This window comes from Microtus oregoni, unplaced genomic scaffold, assembly GCF_018167655.1.
Source record: "Microtus oregoni isolate MIOR12 unplaced genomic scaffold, Mior012 000002F_ref0000024, whole genome shotgun sequence".
In the NCBI taxonomy this organism is placed as follows: domain Eukaryota; kingdom Metazoa; phylum Chordata; class Mammalia; order Rodentia; family Cricetidae; genus Microtus; species Microtus oregoni.
In genome coordinates, this window is record NW_024543061.1 from 89,317,655 (window position 1) to 89,332,500 (window position 14,846).

At 36.6% G+C, this 14,846-nt stretch overlaps 1 protein-coding gene across 5 annotated transcripts in view; it reads left to right on the forward strand.

The window, feature by feature from the left end:
• Positions 1-14,846, forward strand: part of Bicd1 (BICD cargo adaptor 1) — a 152,373-nt gene that overhangs the window by 87,721 nt on the left and 49,806 nt on the right. For all 5 annotated transcript variants that reach the window (XM_041634486.1, XM_041634495.1, XM_041634461.1 and 2 more), the window contains exons 5-6: positions 7,302-8,396; positions 13,188-13,339. In XM_041634486.1, the coding sequence (XP_041490420.1) occupies positions 7,302-8,396; positions 13,188-13,339 (1,247 nt within the window). The remainder of the gene's footprint in view (positions 1-7,301; positions 8,397-13,187; positions 13,340-14,846) is intronic.

Below are 14,846 nucleotides of genomic sequence, written 5' to 3' on the forward strand. Positions count from 1 at the left end.
GGAATCACTCTTGGTTTTCTCTGTGCAGTCACTGTCTGTGTCTCAGGGAGCTGCTGAGGTCTCCAGGGATAGCTGGGGGTTGGTGGTGGGGATAGAGTGGAACTTGTGGTTTACAAGGTCTGATCAATGGGAGAGTGTTGGAGCAGCCTGCCTGCAGGTGACTTGCCTGATGGCCAGCTAGTGAAGCTGAGACAGTGGGGGAAGGGTCTGAGGTTTTTCACTGGGACCTAGGACCTAGAAACTGGACTTTCCCTTCTAGGGGCTGATCATTCACCTCTTGGTTTGCTCTGTGTAGTCAGTCTGTGTCAGAGATCCTCTAAGGTTATAGGAGATGGGTGGATTTTTGGGGCAGAGTGGGACTTGTAGCTTACAAGTTCTGGTCTATGGGGAGGTGTTGGAGCAGTCTACCTGTAGGAGGCTTGCCTGCTGGCTGGTTAGTGCAGCTGATGCAGGGGTGGGGGGTGGGGGGTGGGGGCTGGGGTTTTTCCCCGGGGCCTAGGGCCTAGAGACTGGGGTGTCTAGCTTGGGAGCTGATCACTCACCTCTTGGTCTACTCTCTGCAGGTGCCTAAAGATGATTTCATATTCTGTATTTGACCAGGTAAAAGGCATAGGTCAATGATATAAGTCTGTTTGGATTGTATAGGCAAACCTCTATCCATGCCACATGAAAGGATGGCAAGTAGTTATAAGTCATGAGGACTTTGTAGCCAACAAAATTTATTGTGTTTCATCCGGTCTCAGAGCTGTTCCCATGTAGAGGGATCAGTACGCATCACCTATCTTGTAGTCTTTCTCCGTCTCTTTTTTTTATATCTGTAGCCAACATTTTCAAGAGGTCTCCCCCAAGCAAATCTGATCTTCATTAATTTTGAAGATCACTGGCAGCTGGTTCTGCCCCTTTTGGTTCTGTGAGTGCCTAGTCTCATGTTGGCAGGTACTCGATCTATCTCTGGAAATTTGTTGTATCTACCTGAAGCAGGAGTTGGTACCAGTGTTGGCTGCTCAAGTGCTTAGCTGTACAGCAGGACCTTTTAAAAGGGCCATGACTCTATATGCTGAACCCACCCAAAAGACTGCTTTCTTAGGCTCTATGTGGATATTTGAGCCATATGTAGTTGAACTTTTCTTTAGGCTACCAGTTCCCAAACAATGACATGGAGACTTCGTATTAATTATTAAAGCTCAGCCTATAGCTTAGTTGTTCCTAACTAACTCTTATAACTTAAATTAAACCATTTATATTAATCAACATTCTATCAGTTGGCATTATCTTGCTTTCATATTGCACCTCTTGTTCCTTTTTTGTGACTCCTGGCATCTCTCACACACCTAGATTCTTCCTCCTTTTCCTTTCCCCAGAAATCCCACTTATCCCTCCTGCCTAGCTATTGGCCTTTCAGCTTTTTATTACACCAATCACAACAAATACATCTTCACCCAGTGTACAAATATCCCACAACACTGAGCCGTATCTCCAATCCTGGTGTACAGTGTTGATGTATGGGACAGGTGTAGTGATACATTCTTGTAACCATAGCACCCTGGAGGCTGAGGCAGAGGGATCACAAGGTCAAGGGTAAACTCATCTACATAGGGAGATCAAATCTAGCTCAGGCTACAAAGTGACCCTGTCTCAAAACAAACAAACAGAAAGATAAACATACAGCCACACACAGAGAAAAAGTATGGTATCTATATGAGGGAATAATACTTAGTCTTAAAACATAATGAAATTGTATCATTTAGAACAATACTGGTCAATGTAAAGAATATCATGCCAAGTGAAATAAGTCAGGCACAGTAATATAAATACTGTGTCATCTAATTTATATATAAAATATTAAAAGATGGTAGTTGACAGAGTCTGAGTTACCAGAGATGGTTGATGGGGGAAATTAAAGACAATCAAAATTTCAGCTATACCATAGAAATAAATTATATGGAAACCTTGAGCAATGTGGTGATTATATTAATAGCAATGTGTTGTAAATTTTTAAATTGCTGTGACAAATATCTAGGATCAATTAACTTATATGATAGAGAGATATTTGGGGGTTTTGTTTTAAGAGTAACAATTGCTAACAATTGCTTGACTCCATCACTTTTGGGTTTGTATTGGGACAGAGATCATGTTTTTTAAAACAATTTGTTAAAAAGCAAAACATAGAAATGGACAACTAATAAAATAGTTTTCATTCTTTGTGCTAAAAGTCACCGTAAACAAAATATGGTGAGATATACTGGGGACTAGAACTACTTACTCCATGAAATCCAGGAAGAAAAAGAAGGGAAATGGGAGCCAGAGCTCCAGTGCCTCTTTAAGGGCCTGTCTGCAGTGATCTAGCTCCCTCCTTCTAGGCCTCTTTAAGGACCTGTCTGCAGTGATCTAGCTCCCTCCTACTAGGCCTCTTTAAGGGCCTGTCTGCAGTGATCTAGCTCCCTCCTTCTAGGCCTCTTTAAGGGCCTGTCTGCAGTGATCTAGCTCCCTCCTTCTAGGCCTCTTTGAGGGCCTGTCTGCAGTGATCTAGCTCCCTCCTACTAGGCCTCTTTAAGGGCCTGTCTGCAGTGATCTAGCTCCCTCCTACTAGGCCCTACTTTCTGAAGATTCTGTACCCTCTCAGTACTGATATAGGCTGGACACCAAACTTTTAACACATGGGTTTTGGGAGACAAATAAGACAGGATAACTGTATAAGATAGTAGATATGTTAAATAGTTTGCTTTAGTCTTATAAAGGACTAAAATGTACATGTACCATAAGTATGATTTAACATTTTTTTAAAAAATAACAGGATTCATTTGAACTTAATGGAACACAGGAGTCTGATGCTGGAAGATCATTTGAACTCACGAATTTGGGGCCAGTCTTGGCAATATAGTGAAACTTCATGTTGCAAATTACTTACTTACTTGATTAATTGAAATATATATTGGTATATAATTTACATTTAATAAATTCATCTTTTCAGCACTTTATTTAAAAACATGAACATAGATATCAATGACTAATAAAATAACTTTGACTCTTTGTATTCAAAGTCCTAATATGAAACGAAATATGGTGAGACATGCCTTTAATTCCAGCACTCAAGAGGCTGAGGTAGGAGGATCACTAATTTGAGAACAACCTGGGTTACATAGTAACAAGATCTTATCTCAAAAAATCCTAATGTGAATTATTTTTGTCATTTAGTTTTAAAGAAGCTTAATCTACTCCATCTTTGTTAAAGTTTTTTAAAACTCAAAATAAAGTCTCTTGCAGAATACATTTATAATCTACAATTTTATTTTAAGAATATAACCACTTAGTAATTAGAGTGCCAGAGAAAAATAACACTTTATTGGTTTTAAGATTTATTTATTTATGCTATGCGTATGCATGTGTGTATGTTTGCATCACTTGCATGCTGTGCCTATGATAACAGAAGAGGATTTCCTGGAACTAAGGTTATATGCAGCTATAAACCATCATGTGGGTAATGGAAACCAAACCTTTATCTTCTGAAAGAGAAGCAAGTGTTCTTAACCCCTAAATGCAGATGTCCCTTTGGTACTCCTGGATGGGTTTCTATCTATCCACCATGTCTCACTTGCTAGTTCCTGCAGCTGCTTATGAAATAATCACTCTGAGGCTTTTTATCAGTTATTATTATTTGGCCAATGTTTTTGGCCTCTTACTGGATAGCTCTAACTATAAATTAAATTATTTCTAATAGTTTATATTTTATCATGAGTCTCATGATCCGCCTGGTTGGATCTCTGTTTCCTTTGATGATGATGTGGCATATTCTTGATTCTGCCTACTCTTTCTATCTCTGTTCAGATTTCCACCTGACTTTACTCTGCTAAACCATTGGTCAAAACAGCTTTATTCATCAACCAATGAAAGCAACACACATACAGGAGGATCTCCCACACCACTTGAACTATCTCTCCAGTTCTAATAATACTTTAAATACAACTTTAAGATATATCAGTAAGCAGATTAAACAACATTTAGTGATCAACAAATTTAACTGTTCTTTTATTTTTATCAGTCTCTTGCAAATTTAGTCTGTAGGTTCTGAGTAAGTCAGTTTTAGTTTCTTTATAGTTCTCCATCTGTCTATTAGCATGACACTCATTCACTTGTTGAACATATATGATAATATTTCGCTCATCCTTCTCCATATTTTCTCTAACCCTCCCTAAAATTATTGTCTTCTTCTGAAAACCATGCTTGTATTTCCCCATCTCTCTCTCTCTCTCTCTCTCTCTCTCTCTCTCTCTCTCTCTTTATCAGTATCTGGCTACTTCTGTGAAATGCATAATGCCTTACCTTCAGTGGTTCTTCTATTTCTTTGTTTTTGTTTGTTTTGTTTCTTGTTGTTCTTGTGTATTTTTTTCTTTATCCAAATTAACTTCAGTTTCTGTTTTACTATTGTAACACCTGATTCTGCGTTACCCTCTCAGTACAGTTCACGCGCCACTGTACCGAGCTGGGCAAGGGCCTGGAGAACGAAAGAACACACAAGAGACCTGGGTCAATTGAAAGGAGATCAGCCAAATGCCATTTATTCAACCTTGGGAAAATTCTTATATACCTAGCTGCTGCACAAGAAATTCTCCCCAGGCAGGTGGGCAATTGCCATACCCCAAGATGGAGTAAACAATGCACTATAGCTAATCACTAGGTGGGGCAGAGAGAGCACAGGAACAAACAGAATGTTTAGCTGGCTGACCAGAAACTGTCCTCAAGATGAACCCCAGGAGCAGGGGTAGACCCAGGCCCTACAACTATCATTACCTTTGGGGTTATCTTGAGACTTTTTTTCATTTTTCAGCACTTTTGCTTCTGCTTTAATTAGAAAAGTTGATGTATTTATTTAGCACATAATTTACACAGCTTTTAATTTTTCCCTATCATGTAGTTATAATTTAAATGATGAAAAGGAGTATAATGTATTGTTCTGAGAGATTAATCTAAACCATTTCCTTTATAAAGTCATGAGAGAATTTGGAAAACCAAATATTCTTGCAAATATTTCTTCGTCTTCCTTATAACCACCATTTCCCATATAAACAGCTGTGGCCTGAATTTTAATCCAGTCTGTATTTTTTTTATAAACTTGGTCATGCTTCTTTTCAACTGAAGCCCAAATCATCAGCGCTGATTTCAAGGGTATCATATGTCTATCCATTAAATACATGTACAGTTATCAGTTGTGGAAAATCCTTGAAAAACAGCGTTGGCACTATAGTTTGTAAGGAGGGGAGTCATCAGTAGCAGAAGGTGGGACAAAGAGAAAGGCAGAAGAATTTGAGCAGCTAGTCTTCAGCTATAGCCTCAGCCTCCACCAGCAATCAACATCACCATCTTTCTTGTAGACCCCTACCTGCATGTAGCACCCCACCACTTGGCATTCAGACCGCTATGGGTTGTGTCTGTGTCTTTCTACTTTCAGATTCTGGCTCTGCATACTTCTGTAGCTGCCATTCTGTTTACACTTGGATTTGTGTGCCATCCAGCAGCTTAGGAGACATAAGAGTTATGATTATTTTTCCTTTGTTCTTTCCAGCAAGAGTAATATGTTTTCAGTAAATGTAAATGTATTTATTAAAAAAAGCCATCGGCAAAATAAAAACTTCTATGGCATATAACACTACTGATAGTTATCATATGTGATATAAATTAGTAAATATTTTATAAATACAGTATTGGAGAAAATATTCCCCAACTCCCAATATAAGATAGAACAGTAGGAAGAGAATCAGTGGATATTGTTAGTTATTAAAGAAGAATACCATCAACAAAAAATATATAGCCAGTTTAAGCTTTGAAGTATTTCGCATTTACTTTAAAGATCAATAACTCTTAAATTGTTTAAGCAGAGCAAATGTTCATTGAAATCCAAATACAATTTAAGGTACTCTAAGTTCTAATAGCTGAGTGATAATATAATGCTGAAGTTTTATGAAATTATCTGTAATAAAACATACTCGTTCTATTAGACCAACATTGTCTAGGAACAAATAGTAAAATATATGCATACCTACCTATCTATATACAAATATGTGTAAAATATACGAAATTTGGGTGCCATTCCTTATTTAATTTACTTAAAACTACATCAAACACACAGGGGAGAGCCCATGTTCTGTTGAATGTTTTTTTTTTTGTTTTTTGTTTTTTTTTTTTTGGTTTTTCGAGACAGGGTTTCTCTGTGGTTTTGGAGCCTGTCCTGGAACTAGCTCTTGTAGACCAGGCTGGTCTCGAACTCACAGAGATCCGCCTGCCTCTGCCTCCCGAGTGCTGGGATTAAAGGCGTGCACCACCACCGCCCGGCTTGTTGAATGTTTTTTATAGTTGCTATAATGATAGATTTTCGAAAATGTTATATTAAATACAAACAAAATATAAAACAGACCCAAAGCTGTTCAAAATATATTACCTGATTTGTCAAGACATTTTACCCTACAATAAGCTTGAAACATATCTTGTACATTTTGTTTTGATTCAATTTGTGAATAGACTTTTCCAAAAGGAAAGGCTGTTGCAAGGAGAGGCAGCTTGTTTGTCCCGGCCACTCAGATAGCTTAGCCCCCGAAATAACCACACAGAAACTATATTTATTAAAACACTGCTTGGCCATTAGCTCTAGCTTCTTATTGGCTAACTCTTACATATTAGTTTAACCCATCTCCATTAATCTGTGTATCACCACATGTCAGTGGCTTACCCGAGATTCTAACCAGCATTTGTCTCAGGCAGAAGATCCATGGCTTCACTGACTCTGCCTTTCTCCCCCCAGCATTCAATTCTGTTTCCCCTTCCTACCTAAGTTCTGCCCTATCAGGCCCAAAGCAGTTTCTTTATTCATTAATCAATAAAAGCAACACATGAACAAAAAACCTCCTATACCAAAAGGCTATTTGGAAAAAGCTTCAGTTTATTTGGATAATGCTTAAATTTTAGAGGGAATTCACTCAGTTTTCAAGGAAAAAAAGACCACAGAATCCCCCAAGTCCATTTTTTAACAAGATCATAATGCCAACAATAGACTATTTAGAAGATTTTTCTATTTTCTTTATAAAAAATTCAAATGGCATCGTTTACATCAACTCCCATATTATGAATTAGGTATTTTTGGATTGACTTACCAGACTCGGAAATAAAGAACCATTTGAATTTAATTTGAAATAATGGGAGCATTGGTTCTACTATGGGCACTTTAAATATATGCATGTCTATCTAACTGCATCGAGTTCATTATTGGCTTTGCACTGAAGTTATTCAGACATTGTCTTGTGTCATTGCAGGTAGAACGAGAAAAAGCTATTCTTCTGGCCAACCTCCAGGAGTCACAAACCCAGCTAGAACACACCAAGGGGGCACTGACAGAGCAGCATGAACGAGTGCATCGGCTCACAGAGCATGTCAATGCCATGAGGGGCCTGCAGAACAGCAAGGAGCTCAAGGCTGAGCTAGATTGTGAGAAGAGCCGCAACTCAGCAGAGGAAGCCCACGACTATGAGGTGGACATCAATGGCTTAGAGATCCTTGAGTGTAAATATAGAGTGGCTGTCACTGAGGTCATTGATTTGAAAGCAGAAATTAAGGCCTTAAAGGAGAAATATAATAAATCTGTAGAAAATTATACAGAAGAAAAGACAAAATATGAGAGTAAGATCCAAATGTATGACGAGCAAGTGACAAACCTTGAGAAGACATCTAAGGAGAGTGGCGAGAAGATGGCCCACATGGAGAAGGAGTTGCAAAAGATGACTGGCATAGCCAATGAAAATCACAACACTCTCAATACAGCCCAGGATGAGTTGGTGACATTTAGCGAGGAACTAGCACAGCTTTATCACCATGTGTGTTTATGCAATAATGAAACTCCCAACAGGGTCATGTTGGACTACTATAGGCAAAGTAGAGTTACCCGAAGTGGCAGCCTCAAGGGGCCTGATGATCCTAGGGGGCTTTTGTCTCCAAGATTATCCAGGAGGGGTATTTCATCCCCAGGAGAATCAAGGACATCACCTGAACCAGTTTCAAAAGAAAACACAGAGACTATTAAAGAGCCAAGTCCAACCAAGACTCCCACAATCTCTCCTGTTATTACTGCCCCACCTTCATCTCCAGTTTTGGATACAAATGATATCCGCAAAGAGCCAATGAATATCTACAACCTCAATGCCATAATCCGGGACCAAATCAAGCATCTGCAAAAAGCAGTGGACAGATCCTTACAGCTGTCTCGTCAAAGGGCAGCAGCGCGAGAGTTGGCTCCCATGATCGATAAGGACAAAGAAGCCTTAATGGAAGAGATTCTCAAGCTGAAGTCCTTGCTGAGCACCAAGCGGGAGCAGATTGCCACACTGAGGGCAGTGTTGAAAGCCAATAAGCAGGTAATACAATTTTGATGATGAAAACATACTAATAAAAGCTTTCTTATTTATTCCCTTAATTTTTGTTGAATTTGTAGTGCCAAGATAAGCGTTCAAATTCCTGGCCAACAAAGCAATAAAGCAAAGTACATCCCAGTGCCAAATCAGAAGGTAGTCTAGTTCTAAAGTGTTTACTGAATCAATGAGATGACTTAGTAATAAGCATGCTTGCTGCCAAGCCTAATGACCCAAGTTTAATCTTCAGACCACATATAGTGGAAGAAAATAATCAAATCACACAAGTTGTCCTCTTTCTGTAACAGTTGGACCATGACACTAATATTCTCTCTCTGTCTTTTTCTAAGTAAATAAATAAATAGATAGATAGATAGATGGATAGATAAAAATAAAATAAAACAAGAGTTTGAAGTGGATGGGATAGAAGAGCGGCTGTGGACAGGTGGGAAATGCAAGCAGTGAGGAAGGTAAAGCAGTAACAGAGACCCAGCTGCAGATAAAGGCCAAAGACTCAGGCAGTGATAAGCAGAAACCTGGTGGTCAATAAGTATGAAAACAGCCCATGGAGGGTCATGGGGGAGGCTTACCTCACATCTTATGCCAACCAGGGAGATAGGGAGATTGCAAATGGGAGTTTGGCACAGGCATGATGAAAAAGGTCTGACAGGCTAGACCCAACTTTAGAGATGGGATTTAGAAATTTAGAGATGGGGATGCAAGACTCAATTTTTACGGCTGTCACAAGATAGAAACTTAATATATTGCCTTTCATTTCAGACTTAAACAAATAAGACTTAGTAACCAAATGATCAAGCAATGGCATCTAGGATGAAGGACAATACAGCTGTGGGGATATGAGTAAAGAGAAGCAGACTTTTACCAAAAAAATGAAATAGTTTGGAACTATGAGTGAGAGAGGGGATAAAAAGGGAGGAAGAGAGAGAGAGAGAGAGAGAGAGAGAGAGAGAGAGAGAGAGAAAGAGACTTTATATATAGTTAATTGTTAGTTTACTTGTGTCAGAACTGAAGCATTAGGGAATTTTTCTTAAATACAGGTTATATCCTTCTGGAATAAGTAGGATGCTTCACTATGAACCTACCTGACAATTCTTTATTGACTGATTTGTTTTCCATTATTGAGTTTTACCTAAGTGTGAATGTCCTGATATATAGACTGGAGGATAATACTGTTTATCTGAAAAGATAGCCTCAAAAGATACATATTTGAGAGGAATACTGAACAAATGTTGGTGTTGATGAAAAGCATCAGCAGCACATGAAATCCTTCCTTGCAAACACAGGCAATGCTGGTGAATAGTGGGGTATGGGAATGCACGCTCATTTCCTTTTCAGAGTGTCTTCTTTTACTTATATCTTACTGAAGCCACACCAATATGTTATCTGCTTTCTATTCTTCCTCTGTTTCCATGAATTCTCTGATACAAATTGGATGTCTGTACCACAGGCAGGAATACTGTTCAAAATATAAACAAGCTTTATTTAAACTTAAGGGGAAGATAGAACTTTCTTTTACATCATCACTTACAGAAGTAGAAAATGTTAAGGTGCATGAAAAAATTAAAAGAAATCTGACTTCACTTTGAAATCAGTAAAAAGAAGATTATTGACGTAACTGCTGAATTTCAAAACCCTACAATATAGAGTAGTCATGAATAACTTATATGTTAGGCCTGACTCATATAACTTCTTTCAAGGACATAATTTTTTGAGTATTCTCAACCAGGCACTCAGATACCTTTCTTGATCTCTTTCTAAAGGTTAAATATCAGCAACATATAAATACAATTTTTTTTTAAAGTGAACATGCTTAATTGAAAAGATAAGGCCTAACTTGTAAATAAGCATTCATATGGGGGTACAAAATAGAACATAAAAATAAGTTACTAGTAATCCATTGTAAATTCAGTACATTCCTTTAAGTACTTACAAAACAGAATATATAAAGTCTTTGAGAGTGCCATAAGAATTCAAAAGAGAACAGAACATTCCTAGTTGAGTTTATATTTTCACAATGAGCTGCATTAGAGCCATAGCTTTAATGGCTTAGTAAATTATGTGAAAACATTCCTTGATATGTGTTTGGTACTCATCTAAATAATGTTGAACAATTGCTGTAGATTATTGTAGTACTTATGTGCCATTAATTGTTTCAAGTATCAATAGGGGACATGAGTTAGACATAGACATTGTGGAATGTTAATTATTAAAGTTGATGTGAAAATTTTGTGGTTTAGGAGGAAAGGGAAACATCTTGTTTTAAAACAAGTATAATGTATTCTCTATGAATTTTATGTTATAATTTGTTTTTTTTCCCCCAGAAGCGTGAGGCCTTTTGATAGAATAAGATAGTTGTTATAAAGTACCGGCTATGTATTTACTTGTGTCAGATGTGAAAACTCAACAACAAATACATGGTCTCTACCTTTCTGAAGGGGATTCATAGCCCTTGAAACCCACAGATAAATTAGTGCAATGTTACATATTTTATATTCAAGTTATGGGAATATTGCAGCCGAATAACTAACATCTATGGGAATTAATAAAAACTTTCCAGAGCAAATATAATTGGAATTGTTCTTAGAGGGATAAGAGGTTATCCCATGGGAAGAAGAATTAATTTCAGACAAAAGAATGTGATGTAGAGAGGGACAAAAGTGTATAAACAGGATGTTACATTTAGGAAATGCTTACAAAGGTCTCTAAAGTTGGAAATAATGGTTAGTAGGGTTTTTTGTCTCTCCTTTTTTCTTTTTTAAAAGTAAATCCTAGAGTGTTTGGAGAATGTTGTTGCAAGAGCGAGCTGCTTGTTGGTTCCTGGCTGCATGGTTAGCTTAGACCCGAAATAATCACACAGAAACTATATTAATTAAAACACTGCTTTAACCATTAGCTCTAACTTCTTATTGGCTAATACTTACATCTTAATTTAACCCATTTCTAGTAATCTATGCATCACCCTACCAGCAAAGTTTCAGCATGTCTATCTCCAGTGGCTCCATGGTGTCTCTCAAACAAGTTTTCCCCGCCTACCTAGGTTCTGCCCTATCAACAGGCCAAGGCAGTTTCTTTATTCATTATCCAATCAAAGCAACAGATAGACAGAAGGATCTCCCACACCAGAATGTGGTGAACAAAGATGTCAATAAACCTAATGGGTTTTAGATATTTAATATTTTTAAGCTTTGTCCAGTCTATAGATAAAAATATAAGCAAAGTAGAGTTGTTCTGGGAATTTGTCACAAAGGATAAATGAGTTTATACTTTCCTTTGAGATTAGTTGTGCTTGTCACTCCCTCTCAATCCTCCTCTTACATAATGAACTCATGCTTATTTGTTATATCTAAATTTTTACAATTTAAACTTATTTTCTGTTCTAAATGAATATTTGCCTAAACTTTAAAAAATTAAATGATTGAAAAATTTCCCAATGTATGCATTATTGACTATTTTATGAATTTATAATATTCCTGAGTATTCTACTGAGAATTAATGCTGCATAGAATAAAAATGTCTTATGAATAAGTTTTAATTTAATAAGAACTTCAATTAAGCCAAAACTAATGAAAATTAATTTATAGTCTAAACATTAACAAATGGAACTGGAGAGATGGTTCCATGATTAAGAACACTGACTACTTTTCCAGAGGACCTCGATTTGATTCGTAGTACCTAAGAGGTTCACAACAGTCTATAAATCCAGTTCCAGGGAATCTGATACATTCACCTGCTGTCTATTGGAGCTGCATGTACATGGGACATAGATATACTTGGCAAAACATTCATACACATAAAATATTAATTGAATACTTTGCATAAGAAACTTGACTGATATTTATTTCAAGCACAAAAGAACATATTAAAAACCAGTATAGTCTTCTGGAAATACCAATAGTAATTTTTTAATTAGTGTTAGATATTTTTTGCATTGCGAGACTACAGTTTAAAGTTTACAAAACTAGAGTGCTTCCTGTTTGACTTCTTGTGCTGTGCATCAAAAGGGAAGTTTTTAAACATTTGCCAGTGGCACCAGTTGATTCAGCCGATGTGGTTTTTATCTCCTACTGTGTTAGGCTAGCTCTTGTTTTAAAACATTGTTCATTCAAGGAGCTTCAGAAATGCCCCAATTACAAATTCGGAAAACTCATTCAATATTTTGTACACACTTTTTTTTCCTCTCTCTCTCTCTCACATACAGAGACACATAAAGAAATAATTTGATGATAATTCATTGTTTTGAACAAGTTTTTTGTTTACAAATTTAGGAAATGCTTGATTTCTTGTCACTTCTATGACTTGAACATGTTGTAAGTTACAGTAGCTTACATCTTTTATTCTATGTTTTAGACCCACAGGAACAGTGACAAAAAGTATTTCATTTCTCACATTTCATTTGGAATCAGTGGTTCTTTACTAACTTCTTGATAAACATCACTCATGTTTAAAATTTTTTTTTGTCTCTCTAAATATCTGAAAATCATATACCTTCAACAACCAGCATGAATTATTTACTGAGCTACTCTCATCACCTTGGCTTCTAATACTAAGTCACTCATAGCAGGCTTTAAGGACAATTTAACGTTATTGAATTATGACATGATTTGACATTAAAGAGAAACATCTCTGTATTCAATGTATATAGATGCTTTTGCAAAAATCCAGCCTAAACAGTTTCTGTTTCCATTTATAAGAGCAAAGAATAGATTTGGCATAGAGAAATGTGTGGGGCAGGTTTTCCCCGTGTGAGTTAGTAAGCGCTGTGATTTTGTGCTTCAGACAGCTGAAGTGGCTCTAGCTAATCTGAAGAACAAATATGAAAATGAAAAGGCAATGGTGACTGAAACAATGACAAAACTGAGGAATGAGCTGAAGGCTTTGAAAGAAGATGCTGCAACCTTCTCATCCCTAAGAGCAATGTTTGCAACAAGGTACTTTTTTCTTCCCAAAATTGAGTATTGCAGATGGAAAACACTGACAATATTTATGAATAAATGTATTTGGTTTTCATGAAGAAAATGATGAGATACCCACATGGATAAATCTAAGTTTGGACATGTGACTGAATGTCATGGATATAGCAAAGAGAAACCTTAGACCACAGGACAACAGAGGCTCTCGCAGGAATTGGCTTCTGGGTTTCTCACAAAATTCAGTTGTATTTAGAATATGTTTATTTATGGTAAATATAGTGGCAGGACAAAGAAAGAATGGAAAGGAAGACAAGGTCGCCTTTTTGATGAAAAAATCAGCATAACATTCAGGATTAAGAGAAGACATATTTCCTCTTTGAGAAAGAAATTTTAAAAATTTAAAAGGGATATTTAAATGCTCAATTTGGCTAATATTTTAATTATTGCCCCCTTTCTGTCCATTTTCACAGACGTTTGTTTCTTTCAGGTATAGTAATTGCCTTATTTTATATTTAAAAATATTTTCAAGTTATAAAAAAGAATTAATCCAAGGTCCTAGAATTTATTTTTTTTCCAATAAGTTCTGATTTTTCTCATGATCTACATAGACCCAGAGTCTTGATATTAAAGGTTACCCCTTGGACCTAATACATTTTAAACATAGTTCCTGGTTTGTTTTTTTTCTGCGTAATACCTAAACTGTGCTAATTTCAGTTTGTACAATATATTTTGGATAATTGTATGAGCTCATTAACTATCTACTAGTACAGAATAACTTACTAATACTTAAACTAAGCAAAACTCCATTGTGAGTTTACTTCTCATTCTACTTTTTCCAAATATATGTGGCTTATTGGGGAAATAACACTGAGCTTGTTTTTGTGCTTCAATATAATATGAAGTGGGATGGAGATGTTCACAATGGCCTGCTGTGCCTGAACCAAACTTATAAAAATCTTTTTTTTGACAAATCATGGCTTTATTATTTGGCTGAAAACTCATTGAAACTTTAATTTTTTAATTTGGGGAAATCTGCCATCTTGAAAACAGTGTCTGCTCTAATCTAAAATGAAGCCTGTAAGTACAGCCAAAGGAAGAACTGTTCTTTTTATTAACATTGCCATTCTTTTGACTACTGTAGGTATAGCATACAACAGACTTTTTGCAATGGATACAGTATTATACAATACAGACAGCAATTGTAATATCCCTAAAGTAGGGGTGGATAATATGTGAAATTATATTATCACCACAAAGCTGCTTCCATAATAACTATCCTTGAGGCTTATCCTGCTTAATTGTAATGTTCCCTTATGAACCACCAATTACTGAACATGGTCTACTGTTTCCAGTTGTCAATTATTGTAACTAGTCTTTCTTGATGGACTTTCTTTGGACCACTAACCCCCTAAAATGACATGGAGACTTATTCAGTATGAAATCTTGGCCTTTATCTTAGGTTTGTTTCCAACTAGCTCTTATAGCTTAAATTAACCTGATTCTATTAATCTTGTTCTGCTACATG